Source organism: Callithrix jacchus, chromosome 14 (assembly GCF_049354715.1).
Source record: "Callithrix jacchus isolate 240 chromosome 14, calJac240_pri, whole genome shotgun sequence".
Taxonomy (NCBI): Eukaryota; Metazoa; Chordata; class Mammalia; order Primates; family Cebidae; genus Callithrix; species Callithrix jacchus.
Window position 1 is genome coordinate 88,725,713 of NC_133515.1, and position 17,308 is coordinate 88,743,020.

Below are 17,308 nucleotides of genomic sequence, written 5' to 3' on the forward strand. Positions count from 1 at the left end.
TTTTTTTTTAGAAACAAGGTCTCACCATGTTGCCCAGGCTGGTCTCAAACTCCTGGGTTCATACAATCCTCCTGCCCTGGCCTTCCAAAGTGCTAGGATTACAGGTGTGAGCCAGCACTCCTGGCCTCAAACTTTAAACTCTTCAGCAATATTTCACTTTTATCCCAATCATTAATGGAATGGTTCCGAAAATTGACTGTTTATTAGAAAACTGGCCAGGCGCAGTGGCTCATGACTGTAATCTAGAACTTTGGGAGGTCGAGGTGGGTGGATCACCTGAGGTGAGGAATTTGAGACCAGCCTGGCCAACACGGCAAAATCCCATCTCTACTAAAAACACAAAAATTAGCTGGGAATGGTGGTGCATGCCTGTAATCCCAGCTACTCAGGAGACTGAGGCAGGAGAATTGCTTGAACCCGGGAGGCAGAGGTTGCAATGAGTTGACATCCTGCCATTGGACTCTTGCCTGGGCAACAAGAGTGAAACTTCGACTAAAAAACAAACAAACCTCAAAGCCATAAAGTGTTCCAACTAAATATTTTCTGACTAAAATGCAAGAGGCCAGGTGCAATAGCTCATGCCTGTAATCCCAGCACTTTGGGAGGCAGAGGCAGGCGGATAGCAAGGCCGAGTTCGAGACCAGCCTGGCCAACGTGGTGAAACCCTGTCTCTACTAAAAATACAAAAATTAGCTGGGTGTAGTGACAGGTGCCTGTGATCCCAGCTACTCAGGAGGCTGATGCAGGCGAATCACTTGAACCCTGGAGGTGGAGGTTGCAGTGAGTCAAGATCACCCCACTGCACTCCAGCCTGGGCAACAGCGCAAGATTCTGTCTCAAAAAAAGAGAGACAGGTTCTCTCTCTGTTTCCCAGGCTAGAGCAGACAGGCTAGAGCGCAGTGGTGCTATCACAGCTTACTGCAGCCTTGGCCTCATGGGCTGAGGCAATCCTCCCACCTCAGCCTCCCAAGTAGCTGAGATATCAGGCCTGTGTCACCACACCTGGCTAACTTTTGTATTTTTAGTACAGATGTGGTTTCATCATGTTGGCCATGCTAGTCTCGAACTCCTCACCTCATGTGATCCACCCGCCTCAGCCTCCCAAGGTGCTGGGTGCTGGGATTATAGGCACGACCCGCCATGCCCGGCCAATATAAAAAATGTTGATGATGATGATGATGATGATGATGATGTTGGAGACACAGTCTTGCCTTGTTGGTCAAGTTGGAGTGCAGTGGCACAATCTCAGCTCACTGCAACCTCCACCTCCCAGGTTCAAGCGATTCTCCTCTCTCAGCCTCCCACGTGAGTAACCATGCCCAGGATTTAACAAATTAGGAGAAGAGAAAGTTGCTGCCAAGGAGCTGTGACTCATGCCTATAATCACAACACTTTGGGAGGCTGAGGTGGGTGAAATACTTGAGACCAGGAGTTCAAGACCAGCTTGGCCAACATGGCAAAACCCCGTCTCTACTAAAAACACAAAAATTAGCCCGTTGTGGTGGTGGGTGCCTATAGTCCCAGCCAGTCAGGAGGCTGAGCCAGGAGAATGGCTTGATCCAGGACGCAGAGGTTGCAGTGAGCAGAGATCGCGCCACTGCACTCCAGCCTGGGCAACAGAGGGAGACTGTGTCTCAAAAAAAAAAAGAAAGAAAGAAAATTGTTTCTCACAAGTTAATGCTGATGAATACATGTAGGAAAAATAATGGCATTTAAAAGCCACAATTTAGCAATCATAGCAGTAATTATTTCATGCAAGAAACCTCATAAAATGTTACAACTAGTGGGTAAAATTCAGAGGAGGAGTGGGGATATTTACATAGTTACATAGTATCGCCTCATAAAATGCTTATTAATTAAAAGGGGCAAATAGTAACTGTATAATAGGGAATCCTGGCAGATACCATCTGAATCAAGTGCTCAAAGTTAACATTGCCAGTAACGGGTCAAGGCAATGTCACCATGCGCACCTGATGGGATACCGTGAAAAGACCACAGCATCAGTTCTGTGTACCCCCTGAATCTAATCATGAGACAGTAGACAAACCTGAATTGAAGGACTGTCTGCAAATTAACTTGCCTGGGATACTACAGTCTGTTAAGAGCATCAAGGTCATTTAGGTCATGAATGGACTGCGGAACTTTAGATGGGAGACTAAAGAGATATGACAACCAAGAGCAACCCAGGATCTGGGTTGGATCCTTCTGCTGTAATGGTCATTCTTAGGACAGTTGGCAAAACTTGAATGGGGTCCCTAGATGAAGAGTATACGCAAGTTCTTAGTGCAATGCTTCTTGCAACTGTTCCATGAGTTTTATTTATTCATTTTAAATGTGTTTTTGAGATGGAGTCTCACTCTGGCACCCAGGATGGAGTGCAGTGGCATGATCTTGGCTCACTGCAACCTATGCCTCCTAGGTTCAAGCAATTCTCCTGTCTCGGCTTCCTGAGTAGCTGGGATTACAGGCACCCAGCACCATACCAAGCTTATTTTTTGAATTTTTAGTAGAGACAGGGTTTCACCATGTCAGCCAGGCTGGTCTCAAATTCCTGACCTCGGGTGATCCAGCTGCCTCAGCCTTCCAAAGTGCTGAGACTACAGATCTGAGCCACCATGCCCAGCCTGTTCTGTGAGGTTTTTTTTTTCTTTTGAGAAGGAGTCTGGCTCCATCACCTAACTTGGAGTGCAGTGGTCCGATCTTGGCTCACTGCAACCTCTGATTCTTGGGTTCAAACAATTCTCCTGCCTCAGCCTCCTGAGTAGCTGCAATTACAGGAATGCACCACCACAACCGGCTAACTTTTGTATTCTTCGAGGGGATAGATTTCACCATGTTGGCCAGGCTGGTCTCGAACTCTTGACTTCATGATCAGCCCCCCCCCCCTTGGCCTCCTAAAGTGCTGGGATTACAGGCATAAGCCACTGTGCCTGGCCCTGCTCTATGAGTTTTAAATTATTTTAAAAATAAAATAAACATTCTGGCGGGCACATCTGTAATCCCAGCACTGAGGCAGAAGAATCACTTGAACCCAGGAGGCAGAGGTTGCTGTGAGCCTAGATCACTCCTTTGCACTCCAGCCTGAGCAACAACAGTGAAACTCTGTCTCTAAATAAATAAATAAATACAAATACAAATACAAAAATAGCAGGGGGTGGTGGCAGGCGTCTGTAATCCCAGCTACTCTGGAAACTGAGGCAGGAGAATCACTTGAACCCAGGAGGCAGCAGTTGCAGTGAGCCGAGGTCGTACCGTTGCACTCCAGCCTAGGCAACAGAGAGAGACTCTGTCTCAAAATAAAATAAAATAAAAAACACACAACAAAAACCATAAACAGTGTGTCTAACTCATCAGTCCTCATGCCTTCCAGGCCCATCCCAAGCCCGCTAATCATTTGTGTGACTTTCCAGAATCACTTTCCTTTTTTTGGCCTACTTTTCCCTGTTACAAAATAAGAGCTTTGGATATAACAATAATCACTTTAGGCTGGCATAGTGGCTCATGCCTGTCATCCAGCACTTTGGGGGGCTGAGACAGGGAGATTGCTTGATGCCAGGAGTTAGCAACCAGCCTGGACAGCATAACAAGACCCCAATTCTACAAAAAATACAAAAACTAGTTGGGCATGTGGCATGCACCTCAGTCCCAGCTACTTGGGAGGCCGAGGTGGGAGGATCACTTGAGCCCAGGAGTAGGAGGTTACGGCTATGATTGCTCTGCTGCACTCCAAGCTGAGTGACAACAATTTTTCATTATTGTCATTAACCAAAAACTAATAACGACAATCATCACCATCACTTTGGCTTCCTAGTCCAAAGAGGGAAGCACCCCACCCCACCCTCCACCCTGTTGTAAAGGGAAACGTGGCTGAGCACTGGGGTGCCTTCCAATGGCTTTGTGCCCTCTGTGCTCTACTACTCGGGAGCCCAATCCTGGTGTCACATAAACAGTGGGGGCCCCAGTGCTGGGCCTACTGAAGAGCAGGCCCACTGTGAGGATGGCTCTGAATAATAAAACTGGGACTGAGATTCTCACACTTCAGTGAGTATTCACAGAGATCACCTGGAGGGAGCAGGCATGGTGGCTCACACCTATAATCCCAGCATTTTGGGAGGCTGAGGAAGGCAGATCACTTTAAGGTCAGGAGTTCAAGACCAGCCTGGCCAACATTGTGAACCCCGCCTCTACTAAAAAATACAAAAATTAGCCAGGCATGGTGCCATGTGCTTGTAATCCCAGCTACCTGGGAGGCTGAGGTAAGAGAATCCCTTGAACCTGGGAAGTGGAGGCTGCAGTGAGCCAAGATTGTGAAACTGCACTCCAGCCTGTGCAACAAGAGCAAAACTCCATCTCAAAAAAATAAAGAAATTGGACAGGCCTGGTGGCTCACGCCTGTAATCCCAGCAGTTTGGGAGGCTGAGGCGGGTGGATCATGAGGTCAGGAGTTTGAGTCTAGCCTGGCCAACATGGTGAAACCCCATCTCTACTAAAAATACAAAAATTAGCCAGGTGTGGTGACATGTGCCTGTAGTCCCAGCTACTCATGAGGCTGATGTAGGAGCTGCACCAAGATTCCGCCACTGCACTCCAGCCTGGGGGACAGAGTGAGACGACATCTCAAAAAAAAAGAAAATAAATAAAGAAAGAAAAAAGAAATCACCAGGAGGTGCTCATTTAAGTTCAAGGCTGCAGTGAGCTATGATTGCGCCACTGCACCCCATTTGGGTGACAGAGCAAGACTCTGTTACAAAAAAATAAAAGCACTTATTATTATCCAACATGCAATAAATTGTCTTGTTTAGTTTTTCTTACTGCCCTACAATGTAGCACCATGAGGATAGGGACTTTTTTTTTTTTTTTTTTTTTTACACCATCTCACTCTGTCACCCAGGCTGGAATGCAGTGATCTTGACTCATTGAACCTCTGCCTCCTGGGTTCAAGCAATTCTCCTGCCTCAACTCTCCCAAGAAGCTGGGATTACAGGTGCACACCACCATGCCCAGCTAATTTTGGGGGTATTTTTAGTAGAGATGGGGTTTCATCATGTTGGCCAAGTTGGTCTTAAATTCCTGGCCTCAAGTGATTCACCGGCCTAAGCCTCTGAAAGTGCTGGGATTACAGGCATGAGCCACTGCACCCAGCCAGGGATTGTCTTTTCTGTTCATTTCTATATTCCCAGCACTTAAAACGTTACCTGGAACATATAGGTCCCCAAATCAAAGGGCCCTCGGGAGCCAGGCTAGCTTTGGAGGTTCCAGGCAGGCTCAGGGATTAGGTCTGGGCCTGAGGAATCCAGGATCCACTAGAGACAATCTGGACTCTTGAGACTACGTGGTGGGAGCAACAGCATGTCCCCGCCAGCTCCTTTCCCAGGGGAGGCGTGGTGGGCTGCAATCTTACTGCCACCAGCCCAGTCCTTGGGTCTAGACCTGCCATTCCCCATCCACACCATCTCACGCTCACCTGACTGAGCTCTCTCTTGTCCAGATCCTCCCTACCTTTGAGATGCTGCAATGCCCCGGTCCACAGTCTTATGGGCAGCTAATAACAGGGTTTCCAGCAGGATCTTGGTGGCACTTCCACCTTTCATCCGGGAGGAGCCACTGAGACTCTCAGGCTGAATGACGTGAAGACACCCAAGAGGAATTGGGAGAGGTTGAAGACTTCAGAGACCGCTTGTTAGTGACCCCCAGGCGTGTATGTGATGGTACTGCTGGCCCCCAGTGTGCCTGTGAGGAAGGGTGCTGGGGTGGGCTTAACTCAGAGGAAGATTGGAAAGAGGGAAAAGGCCTGCTCTGGTCATTCCTGAGTATATATTTAGGACTCTCTGGGGAGGAAGTCACAGTGATTGGGTCTCTTGTCAGCTGGGTCAAGGGTTTTCCATAAAGTGCTTTCCTTTTCTTTCTTTTCTTTTTTTTTTTTTTTCTTTTTTTCAGATGGAATCTTGCTCTGCCACCCAGGCTGGCTGGAGTACAGTGGTGCGATCTTGGCTCACTGTAACCTCCACCTCCTAAATTCAAGCGATTCTCCTGCCTCAGCCTCCCGAGTAGCTGGGATTACCAGCTAATTTTTGTATTTTTAGTAGAGATGTGGTTTCACCATGTTGGCCAGGCTGGTCTCAAACTCTTGACCTCAAGTGATCTGCCCACCTTGGCCTCTCAAAGTGCTGGTATTACAAGTGTAAGCCACCACACCCAGCCCAGAGAGCGCTTTTCTTTCCAAGAAATTTCTCCCCAACCTCTCCCACCTCTACTATTTTCTGTGGTAGTTTATCAATCCAAATACCATGTCATATGCTTTGGACAGACCGATGAAGCAGCTCTTGCAGGGGTCCAGATGTGGAACACAGCACACCAGACAGCAAAGAGATTCCGGCAAACAGAATGATAACAGTAATGATGAGAAAAGAAGATTGAAAGTCAACATTTGCAGAGAGGAGGAAAGAGAGACGAGTATTTGGGAGGTCAAAACTATGGAATTCGTACATCATACGGAATTCTACCTTCCTATGTCACAAAAGGAAGATGGAGGAGAATGTCTCAGATCACATGGCCATCACTGGTAGAGGGAGGCACCGGCTGGAATTTGGCTAAGGCCCTCCTAAGGCCCAAGTGAGAAGAAATGGTGCTAGTGAAATGTATCCACAATCCAGATGAGAAAAAAGAAACAGGAGAAAACAGCTTTCAAGCTAAGAAGGGCCAGCCAATTTTGGAGAGGATTTGGAGGCAGAATGAAACAAAACTGTACCCCATTTTTTAAAGCCCATATTTAAAATTTAAATATGTAAGACAGACAGACATAACTGTGGCTATTCAACGCTGTCTATACATAGATGGCAAAGAGCTTCTTTAAACAGGAACTGCCCCAGATCACTAAAGGGTTTAATGATTACGGATTTGAGAGGCAGGATAAGAATGAAGATGAAATATCTTAAGGTGAAAAAGTAAATGGGAAAATAGGATTTGGTTTATAACATCTTAGCTGACTCACAATGCCTCAGGAATTTAAACAAGATGTAAAAGAACCTAAAATCAGAGGCCCCAAGGAAGTGGCAAGCAGTTCCCAGGTGTTGGGGGGTTGGAGAACATAGGAAAAGGAGAAGCCCTACCCCGATGGCAGGATTGAGCACAAAAGCTTTCTGTTTCTGCTGCATTTTCTGCATCCGCTCTGCCACTTGTCGGAATGTTGAACTCCAGTCTTCAATGGGGTCATTTCTGGGGTCCAGAGTGACACAAGGTGGGGAGATTGTCTATGAGAATTTCAAAGAAGGGCCTCAGCTGGGAGTCATGATCAAGGACTGCTTTGGGATTGAGGTCAGAGGTCGACAACTTCACATAAACGTATGCTTTGGAGCTTTTAGAGGCACTGTGTCCCTGAACCCCAAGGACGGGGGTTAATAAAACATTCAGCACCTCAAGCCCAGAGCAAAGCCAACACTCAAGTTTAAAGTTCCAGCCTGAGACCCAGACTGTCTTGCATAAGCCCCAATGCCATGGCCACAAAAACCTCGCCCTCTGCAGGCCCCTTAGGGAATGCCTGTCATTCAAATGTCAAAGTTGCCACCTTATTTTCCATCTTAAGGTTCATCAGAAGCCCTTGCCATTCATGGAAATACATTCTGGAAATCCCTCCAAAGAGTGAACCCCTAGTAATGGAGGGAGGGATGATGGTGAGGGAACCAAGCTGCAAGGTAGGTGTAGCACCTCACGGTTGTCAAACGTTCCTTGAATGAATTAATCAGGAACAAATGAATGTGTTAATGAGGCAGACTTGTTATCTGCTTAGTTACAAATCATGGAATCTCAATGAATGAGGATCTTCTTTAGTTGATTTCTAATGGCTTTGCTAGGGGATAATTTGTGAATCGCCCATTATGGCAGGACCTCCAAGACTGTGACCTCTGTACATGGCAATGAAATGTAAAAGCACCCAAAATTTACATTTCATTGGGGTGCATTTCATGGTACCTCAAATTTCACCTTATCATCCCTTCCTGCAAACATTTTATCCCTTCTTGAACTATTTTTGTATCACTTCCAGGGCAGACGAGTTTTACATATTTCATGCTCGTTGTGTAAACTGTCTTCTGTCATTTGTCCTCAAACTATTTCTGAAACTTGCTAGAGATCTAAGAAAGAGGAGACCAAAGCAGAAACCAGAGACAGGGTTCATATTGCATGGTTTAACATCTAGATTCCTAAACACAGCTGGGCATCCAAATCATCTGGGGAGTTTTGTTTTTTAATAACTATCCATTTCTGGGTACCACATCCACCCTAAGATTCAGATTCAGTTGTTATGGAGTGGAGCCCAAAATTCGTATTTTTAGAAAGCTTCCCAGATGACTGAAAATCAGCCAAGTTTGGGAGCCACTGATTTAAGGAACAACTGGAAGATCTCCACGCCTACACTGTTTGAAATTCTTCATTTCACTTAGTCATAGGGCCTGACATAGCATCCACTGCAGCAGATACATTTTTGGTGAAGGAGGGCCCTCCATGAAAAGGATCAGTTAGGATATTTCAGATTCATTTACACCTTCACATGAGTTATACAGCCTAGAACCTGGGAGATGGAAAAGCACCTTCAAAAAACCCTCTTGTCCCCCTTTCCAAGACCACCGCTAAATACAAAAAGCTGCTCTAAAATCATCAACAAGCCTCTGCCGCATCCCTCTCGTGTCAGGAAGCCCTCAGCTTTGTCAGGTGGCCCACTCCAATGGTTTATTTAGCAGAGTTTCCCAAACCTGGCTGTGCATCAGAATCTCCAGGGATGCTTTCAAAAAATAGATACTTCAGGGCCTTACTCCAAACCTACAAAACCAGACCTCTCACAAGGAACTAAGAATCTTCTCTATTTTTTTGTAACATTCCCCAGGCAGCTCATGCACAGAACCACATCTGAGCATGGGAGGTGGAGGCTGCAGCGAGATGAGATCACACCATTGGACTGCAGCCTGGGTGACAGAGCGAGACTCTGTCTCAAAAAAAAAAAATTTTTTTTTAAAACAGGCAGCTGGCTGCATTGGCCAGCCGGTATACTTTGCTTACCCATGGACCAGTCCATATCTCTTGGTTGCTGATTGATTTAAATACAATCCCTCCCCATCTTCCCACATTCATACAAATCAATTCAAGTTAGTGAAATGAAAACCAAAATTCCTTGAGCAAACTTCCTGTTTTCTAGCACCCACCTCATTGATCTCTCTTCCATGCTATTCCATTCCCACTCACTTCTTCTCTCTAAAATTCATCCACTCAACCCATCTTTCTACTCACAGAGAGTCCCACAGAAATGCCAACGACAATCACCCTCTTCTTCCCGACAGTCACTTGGGAGAGGAGGATGGACAACGCAGTGTAACTGGGAGTATTCCAGGCACAAACGTAGTGTGTGAGGGTATCAGGGCCAGGAACAGGGGAGGGAGGGAATAGGCTTTGGCTGAATGCTGGGGCTTTTATGTCCCCATGAGAAGGAACAGATAGAGGTCTCTGGTCAAGTATCAGTGGGAAGCACAGACCTTCTTCAGTTCCTCGATCCCGTGCAAGGCACTATCTTCCATCCCCTCCCTAGAGGCCACCACAGACCGAAGAGGACAGACGCGAGGTCAGTGGCACTGGTTGGGAAGAAGAAGCCTATGGTTTATTAGGGCAGGCTACATTAAGAGATGGGAATAAAGGGAAAACTATCATTGAATGAGCGCCCACTGTTTGTTGGGCACCATGATAGACACTCCACAGAGTTGAAAAACCCAAATAACCCAAATACCTGCAACAGCCGGTCAGGTGACATAAGTATGTAAAGTGGACCAAGTGTAAGGCAATAAGGAATGGGGGACTAAGGCAAGCTGGACTCAATCTCTGCCCAAAGGCATTCAGCTCAATTTCTAAGAAGCGCTATTCAGGCCAAACAAAATATTCACAGCCTAACTTGGCTTACCTGTCACCCCCTGCAATGAGGTAGGTGTAAAGAGGTTTCTGTCCCAGACCTTTCATCAGCTGATTAAAGGACACCTGTCAAGGAGAGATGATGTGAAGGGGTAATGACAGAGAAGAAACAATTATCTTGGATTTTCAACTCCTAGAGGACAGAGACTATATAACGATTCTCTTAGACCAGTGCTTAACCCAGTCCTACATGGAATCTGGCGCTTAAAGCCGCCACTTGGGGATGATTAGTTGGCAGTGCATGGGATGTAGAGACATTGACAATCAGACTGGTGGGACTCAGATGGGCTCAGAAGAAATGGGACTTCATGGTGACACCTAGCTTTTGGAAGAGAGAGAGAGCCACGCTTGGTCTAGTGGCGGGGGGGGGCCCTGGGAGCTCAGTTATGGTGATCTCTATGGTCCTGAGGGTCACCTCAAAAAGTGGAGAGGGAAGGAAACCAGGGACCAGGGTGCTCACCAACATGAGGAATGCCATCCGGCCAGAGGTGCCCCCTCCACTCAATACAACCAGCCCCCCATCTGGCTCCTGAAGAAGGAAAAAGGCGTATATCACCAGGGCCTGGCTTAGGTTGGGGGAAGCATATTCTTTGTCAGTAATGCAAGAGGAACTGAAAAGGCTCCTTATCCCTCCTCTCATCACAAAAGTGAACACATACATGCAGTGTAGTGTAGAAAAAGAACACCGGATTAGAGAAACCAGTTTGACTCCCAGGTCTTGCTCCACTACTGATTCAAATCCTTACTTATCCCCGAAAGAATGGAAAGCAGCTTTGTCATCTAAATAAAAGCAGCGTTATCCAGCAATTATTAGCTGGGTGTATTTGACAAGCTACAGTGATTATCTTTCTAAGTCTTTGTTTTTTCATCTGATAAAAACAACAAACAGAAATCATGTCAACTTCACCGGTTTTTGTGAGGTAATAGCTGTGAAAGTAGACTGTCAATTACAAAGTGTTAAGCGAGAATTATTATTAATAATAAGATAAAAATAAGGATCCAAAAGGGAGGATCTTCAAAAGGGAGAAAGGAGGATGAGATCTGTAAAAGTGAGAAATAGAGACCAACGAAAGAGAAAGAGGGAAACAGAAAAGTTGAGGCAGGGAGCAGAAGGAAGGTTGTACCTTCAGCACTTCCTGAACTTTCCCGGCCACGTGTACCATGGTGGTCAGAATGGATTCTTTGTAGAGCCTCTGTAGGGGACAGGCAGGAATCAGAAGCCAAGACGAGGAGGACGGTGGATGGGGGAGGGGGTCTCAGGGTTTCCAATGTTAGGAGCCATGGTCAGGGAGGGCAGAGGTGGGATTGGGATTGGCATGTTTATTTGCAGGGTGCAGGGCATGGGTCTGGGTTACCTGGTATGTGGGCAGAGCTTGCCCTTCCTCCTGGAAGATCTCAGCATCACATTGCCCCAGCATTCGAACAATTTTCTCAGTATCTGCTTTGTCTAGGTCCCGGGTCAGTGGATTTGACTTCTCTGTGATTGGCACAGCTGTCTCATACCCAGACAACTAGAAGGAAGAGGGGACAAGGAGGGAGCAGGAAGCCACGGCCTCATTCATGCCTGCTGAGCTGGAGGTGGGAGTGGCAGCAGGCACAGAGTTTGGACTCTCATACACACACACACACACACACACACACACACACCACACCAGAAATTCAGCCTGCACTTGCTACTCTGGGCATATTAGGGAAAGAACATCAGGAAGGAAAAAGAGATGAGCAGAAACCCAGGGCAGATGGAAGACTGGATGAAAAATAATTTTAGGAATCAGCACGGAAAGCCAGCATGGAGAAGGGGTCTCACCTCCCACTGGCCAGGCTCCAGGGTCTCAAAGACATGTTGAAACCATTTTGTGGCTGGCATGGTCCTGCGCTGTGGATACACTGTTCTGCCTGCCTCTTCAGCCACATGAACCCCTCTGGTCACAGTGACTCTGCTTCCAGTTGGCAGGGCCTTATCTGAGCCACAGTGATGATTAACTGAAGCACCCTGGGCTCTCAGAGCACTATTCCCTGTACCACCGCCTGCACCACCCTTCCCTGATCACTAGGCCCCCAGCCCTCTGGTAACCTCAGGGAAACTCCTCTTTGCATGCACCCTGACTCTGCAGCCTCTGCTTTGGCCCCTGAAGGGGAAGACCTGAGGCTCCTGACTCTTGCTCTACAGGGACAATGCCCTCTTCTCCGGAGGACCTAGAGCCTGGGAGTGCAGGACAACACCCAGGGCAGTGAGAATCCCTGGGCAGGTGTCCTCCAAGGCCAGAGATCAGAGTGGCCAGGTCAGCAGATGTCAGAGGACCTGGCCCATGACTTGATCACATGCTCCACAGGCAAAGTCCCACTGGTCCCATTTTACCGTCTCCTCTCAGAAAGGAAGGCAGCAGAAGCTTCTGAGCCCCAAGTGTGCACACACTGTACTGGACATTACAGCTGGAAAAATGCCACAGAGACAGGAATACTGCATGGAGAATTAGAAACCAAAGAATCTGCCCTAAACACAATGCTAGCCAGCATCTGTTTACACTGAACAACACACTTTTCACAGACAATATCTCATGGGATACACCAACACTAAGACGGTCAATATTGACACCTTCATTTGTCAGATGATGAAACAGGCACAGAGTAGTTGAGTTGGTTGCTTAACATCACACAGCTGGACAAATCGGGACTCACACCCAGGTTCTCATTCCAGATTTCAAGCTCAACCAAAGCATGAAATACTTTAAGGGCTTACATGCTTATTGAACAAAGGAAGTAACCAAAACATTGGTGCAAATTTACAATCACCATCTATTCACATGGTGTTGTGAGATTTATAAAGATCTCTCCCCAACGTTGTCTCATCTGAGCCTCACAACAACCCTGAGGTTTCACTTGCTTTGCTTTACAGGTGGGAAATCTGCGGCACAGATAAACCTGTTTCTCCAAAACCACAGGGTAAGTGGCAGAGCTTTAGAAAAACAAAAACAATACAATACAAAACAAACAAAAAAGACACAAAGAAAGGAATAACAATTTTTTTAAAAAAGCCATAGGTCTCTGAGCTTTAATTCTCCCTAGAAGCTCAACACTCTTAATCTCTGTGTCTCCAGGTTTTAACCAGACACATAAGAGATGCTCAATAAACATTTGCTGACTAAATGAAAAGAATGAATGAGAAAGCGAACGGAATTAAATCAGATTATGAATGGGAAAGAGACTTAAAAGCTGACCCAGTCTATAAGTAAGGGATTGTTAAAGCAATTATTATCTCTATCACTCTGTTCCCTCTCCTCTTAGCCCCTCTGGCACTGGAGGTGGAATTCCTCCTGCCAACTTGGCTCTTCCATGCAGGGAGGAAGGGGATCTCCCAGGTGCCGGAGACCCTCGCACCCGAGCCTCCCTCCATGCCCCCGCCGGCTCCGCCGCATGAGCTGGGAGAGAGAAGGGCTAAGGGATCGGGGCCCCGGAGGCGCCATTGGGAGGGTCGTGGGAGGAGCCCGGAAAGGACGGGGGTGGGGGGCTAGAGGGGAATGACGGCGGCCAGAACCCCGGCGGGACGGGGTGGGGCGGGCCCGCGCGTCCCAGTGGGTCTCCGGCGGAGCAAGAGGGGCCAGCATAGCAGAAGGCGGCTGGCTCTCCGGGACGGTCACATTCCGCTGCAGGGGCGGGCGGAGGCCGCCGCACTGCCTCCCGCACCGTTGACCCAGGCCAGCGTGGGGCAACGCCCCCTGCTCAGGGACAGATTCCCCCCGCCGCCCGAGCTCTGGGCGCTCCGCAGACCGCGCCTGCTCCGCCCGCAGCTCGGCCCCGCGCTGCCTGCCTCGCCGGGCCCGCGTCAGGATGGGGTAGGGACAGCGCCACCGAGTCGGGGAATGGGCCGCCCTCTGGGCACCGAGCAGCCCCCGGAGGTCTGATCGATCCCGAGGACCGGTGGAAGTCGGTGTGGGCAGGGCTGACCGCGCTCTGGGGGCGCCCAGGCAATGCAGGGGCGGGAGGGTGGGGCGGGGGGGAATAGGGCTGTTGCGAGCTGTGGGGAGCCCAGGAGAGGTGCTGCCCCCCGCACCCGATCCCCAGGAGTTCTGGGCAGTCCTTGACCTCCCACAACTCCTGCCACCTCCAGGAGCCCCGGCTGGATGTCAAGCGGATGCCCCAGTGCCCCGCCAGCAGACTCGGTGGGGACATGGCTTCGCTAATGCCCCTTTCCCCATATCTAAGCCCCACGGTCCTCCTGTTGGTCAACTGTGACCTGGGTTCGTGCCAGTAGGTGAGTAAAGGGGAACTGGGCTGAGGGTCCACCAGAGCTAGTCAGTGGGTGAACCTGTTAACACTCTGGCTCCTGCAGACCGGCCTCCCTCTCCTGTGAATGTGACGGTCACTCACCTCAGAGCCAACTCGGCCACTGTGTCCTGGGACGTCCCAGAGGGCAACATCGTCATTGGCTACTCCATTTCCCAGCAAGTATGAATCACCCTTCTGCTCCCCCAACCTGTGTCCTTGGATTTCTGCACATTCCTTCACTTAGGTGGGGGATCTGGAAGCAGGCTATCCTGGCTCAGGCTGCCCTTTTCACGCTACTCCCCCGGAGTGCTTGGATGTTGAAGAGTCTCGGTTGAGCCTTGTGGCCTGGCACTGGGTTGAGGCTGGTCTCCTCTCCCCTCATCTCCCTGCAGCGGAAGAATGGCCCCGGGCAGCGTGTGGTTCGGGAGGTGAACACCACCACCCGGGCTGGTGCCCTCTGGGGCCTGGCTGAAGACAGTGACTACACAGTGCAGGTCAGGAGCATCGGCCTTCGAGGAGAGAGCCCCCCAGGGCCCCGGGTGCACTTCCGAACTCTCAAGGGTTCTGACTGGCTAACTTCAAACAGCCCAGGCCCAGGTGAGGGTCTGTGCTATTGGATTCTCTGGCTGCTTACCCGGCTTGCAGCCTCTTTCTTACTTCCCCAAGACAAGTAACAATCCAGCTGAGATGAATAGGATGATTTAATTCATTGTACTACCAGGAAAGGAAGGAAAAGCAGGTGGGAAGGGGACTGGGTATAGACAGGCTGGTATTGAGTTGTTCTGGGGGAAGGGCTTCTAAGCTTCCTGTTACCCAACTTCACATCAGCTGCAGCCTGCATGAGTGAGTAATTAACCTGCAGCCATCTGCTTTTTAGTCGCTAACCACCTGTCCACCAATGGCTTCCTCCCACGGAGGGGCTACTCTACACTCCAAGGGCAACATTACGATGGGTCTGCCCTCTCTAATCCCCAGCATCTCCATCCTGCATATGTCTGCGCAGAGAGCTATTCCCCAGTAACCTGAAGTCTGCCTTCTCCCTTCTCAGGTGACATCACAAGGGAGGGTTTTGATGGAGAGCGACCACTGCAGACTGGGGAAGTGGTCATCATTGTGGTGGTGTTGCTCATGTGGGCTGGTGAGTAAGCAGCTAGACGGGACCAGGGACTCACTTAAGGTGGGAGGTGGCAAAGGTTGTCAGGAGAAAAAGTGAGAGAAATGGGCCAGTCACGTGGCTCATGCCTGTAATCCCAGCACTTTGGGAGGCTGAGGCAGGCAGATCACCTGAGGTCAGGAGTTTGAGACCAGCCTGGCCAACATGGTGAAACCCTGTCTCTAGTAAAAATACAAAAATTACCGGGATGTGGTGGAGGACGCCTTTAACCCCAGCTACTCGGGAGGGTGAGGCAGGAGAATCGCTTGAACTCAGGGGTGAAAGTTGCAGTGAGCCGAGATCACGCCACTGCACCCCAGCCTGGGTGACAGAGCGAGACTCTGTCTCAAAGAAAAAAAAAAGAGAAGTGAAAGAAATGGAGTGGGGAGATACTTAGTTGAGGAGGGATGATTCGTTAGTTTGAAGAGAGGGAGAGGAGGCTGTTGAGAGCCCAGAGAGGAGGACTGCTATGGGCACCAGGAATTCAGGATGTTCTTCATGGATTTTTCTAGAAGCTATGTGGGTATCTCCCTGTTGGGGGAGATGAAAGCTCAGACTGTATTGTGTTTCAGCTGTAATTGGGCTGTTCTGCCATCAGTATGACATCATCAAGGACAACAACTCCACCAACAATCCCAAGAAGAAGGGAAAGGGACCGGAACAGAGTCCTCAGGGAAGGCCAGTGGGGACAAGACAGGTGATGTGGGGACCAGTGAGGGCAGAAAGGGTGCTTTTGCCCCTGAGGGACAGCCAGGAAAAGGAATAAAGTCAAAGAGGGGCAGAAAAAGATGAAAATGGAAGACCTGGGCTGGGGGAGGATGGAGAGAAAGGGTGGCACCTATTACCTTCCTGAAATTGAGACTCAGTCCATTTCCTTTCACAGAAAAAGTCACCATCCGTCAACACCATTGACGTTTGAGTGAAGAAACACACCCAGAAGAGAGATGCACTAACAAATTGGGGATGGGGGTGGGGCCAAGGAAAGTCCAAGATGGTGATCTCCCTGAGACTCCCAGAAGGTAATGACAGTCTCCCAATCTCAGGCCTGGTACCCATTCTCTTTCCACTGTGAGAGAGCCAGAAGGTAGGTCTGTTAAAAGTCTGTGCCCCTGGACCTGGGGAGCGGATATCAGATGGGATATCTCCTCCCATCCCCTGGTCCAGGGGAGAGTCACTTGTTCTACCCTAACCCATTAGGTCCCAAATGGGGGGCCCATTCCACCTGTATCAGGACTCTCAGCATGCCCAGCTGCCCCCACATCTTGCCTCTGGGCCTCAGAGAGGGGTGTTTCTGTGGGTACTCCTCTTTCCCCAGCAAACAAAAGGAATTGTCGCACCCTAGAGGCAGATGCTGCGCTGCACTACTCCAATGTCTTCCATGGAGCCTCAGGTGCTCCCCCTCTCACCTGGCAGCCCCTTCAGCTGCCAGTGATCTCACTCCTTGCACATTTTTCCAATAAAGGTTCTTGGACAAACTGGAGCTGACTATATAGTATGCCGAAGACATTTCCTCACCTCGTCTCTCTCCTGACCCTCCAAGGGCCCCTCACATCACCACCTACTTGACAGGAGCAGATTCTCATTGCAAGGTGTAAAAATACTCCACCTTGGGATAGGGACCAGGAAGAAGAGGTGTAGAAAACTAGAACCCCAGATTCTGTTGCTTTGTTGGGTGAGAAGGGGAAAAAGATAAGAGAAAGATGTAAGTTCCAGGACCACTGGAAACTAAGGCATATCAAAGGAGAGGGCCGTAGCTTTTTAATCTTCACTGCTTGCATCAACAGCACAGCTCCTCACCACTTATTCTTCTGACTCCTCCATCAACCCTGGGCTAATGGTCAGAAAAGGACTAAGCAGTGTCTTGGGGACTATTGAAAGGACAGCTACACTCATGGATTCCTGGTGCCACATGCTCCTATCCTATGTGTTCCTGTGTCTGTT

The 17,308-nt window shown here is 49.1% G+C and overlaps 1 protein-coding gene and 1 pseudogene across 8 annotated transcripts in view; one reads left to right on the plus strand and one right to left on the minus strand.

Annotated features, from left to right (window-relative positions):
• The window catches only part of LOC100896839 (glucokinase regulatory protein), a 54,810-nt gene extending 42,938 nt beyond the window's left edge, over window positions 1–11,872 (minus strand). For 3 of the 7 annotated variants that reach the window (XR_004733930.3, XR_013526727.1, XR_013526725.1), the window contains exon 1: window positions 6,287–6,455. Coding sequence is in view for 2 of the 7 variants with exons in the window: in XM_054244393.2 (XP_054100368.1) it covers window positions 9,941–10,014; window positions 10,409–10,477; window positions 11,073–11,141; window positions 11,304–11,459; window positions 11,756–11,815 (428 nt within the window). In the remaining 5 variants the exon portion in view is untranslated. Of the gene's footprint in view, window positions 1–6,286; window positions 6,456–9,940; window positions 10,015–10,408; window positions 10,478–11,072; window positions 11,142–11,303; window positions 11,460–11,755 lie in introns of those variants that run through there. The other 4 variants (XM_054244393.2, XM_054244394.2, XR_004733927.3 and 1 more) reach the window with 2 other exon arrangements.
• Window positions 11,873–14,069: 2,197 nt separating this feature from the next.
• LOC100390078 (fibronectin type III domain-containing protein 4-like) lies at window positions 14,070–16,842 on the plus strand (annotated as a pseudogene). Its single transcript, XR_004733932.3, has 7 exons — window positions 14,070–14,186; window positions 14,226–14,240; window positions 14,279–14,394; window positions 14,607–14,811; window positions 15,263–15,352; window positions 15,940–16,064; window positions 16,251–16,842. The product of XR_004733932.3 is annotated as a fibronectin type III domain-containing protein 4-like (transcript).
• Window positions 16,843–17,308: the final 466 nt, after the last annotated feature.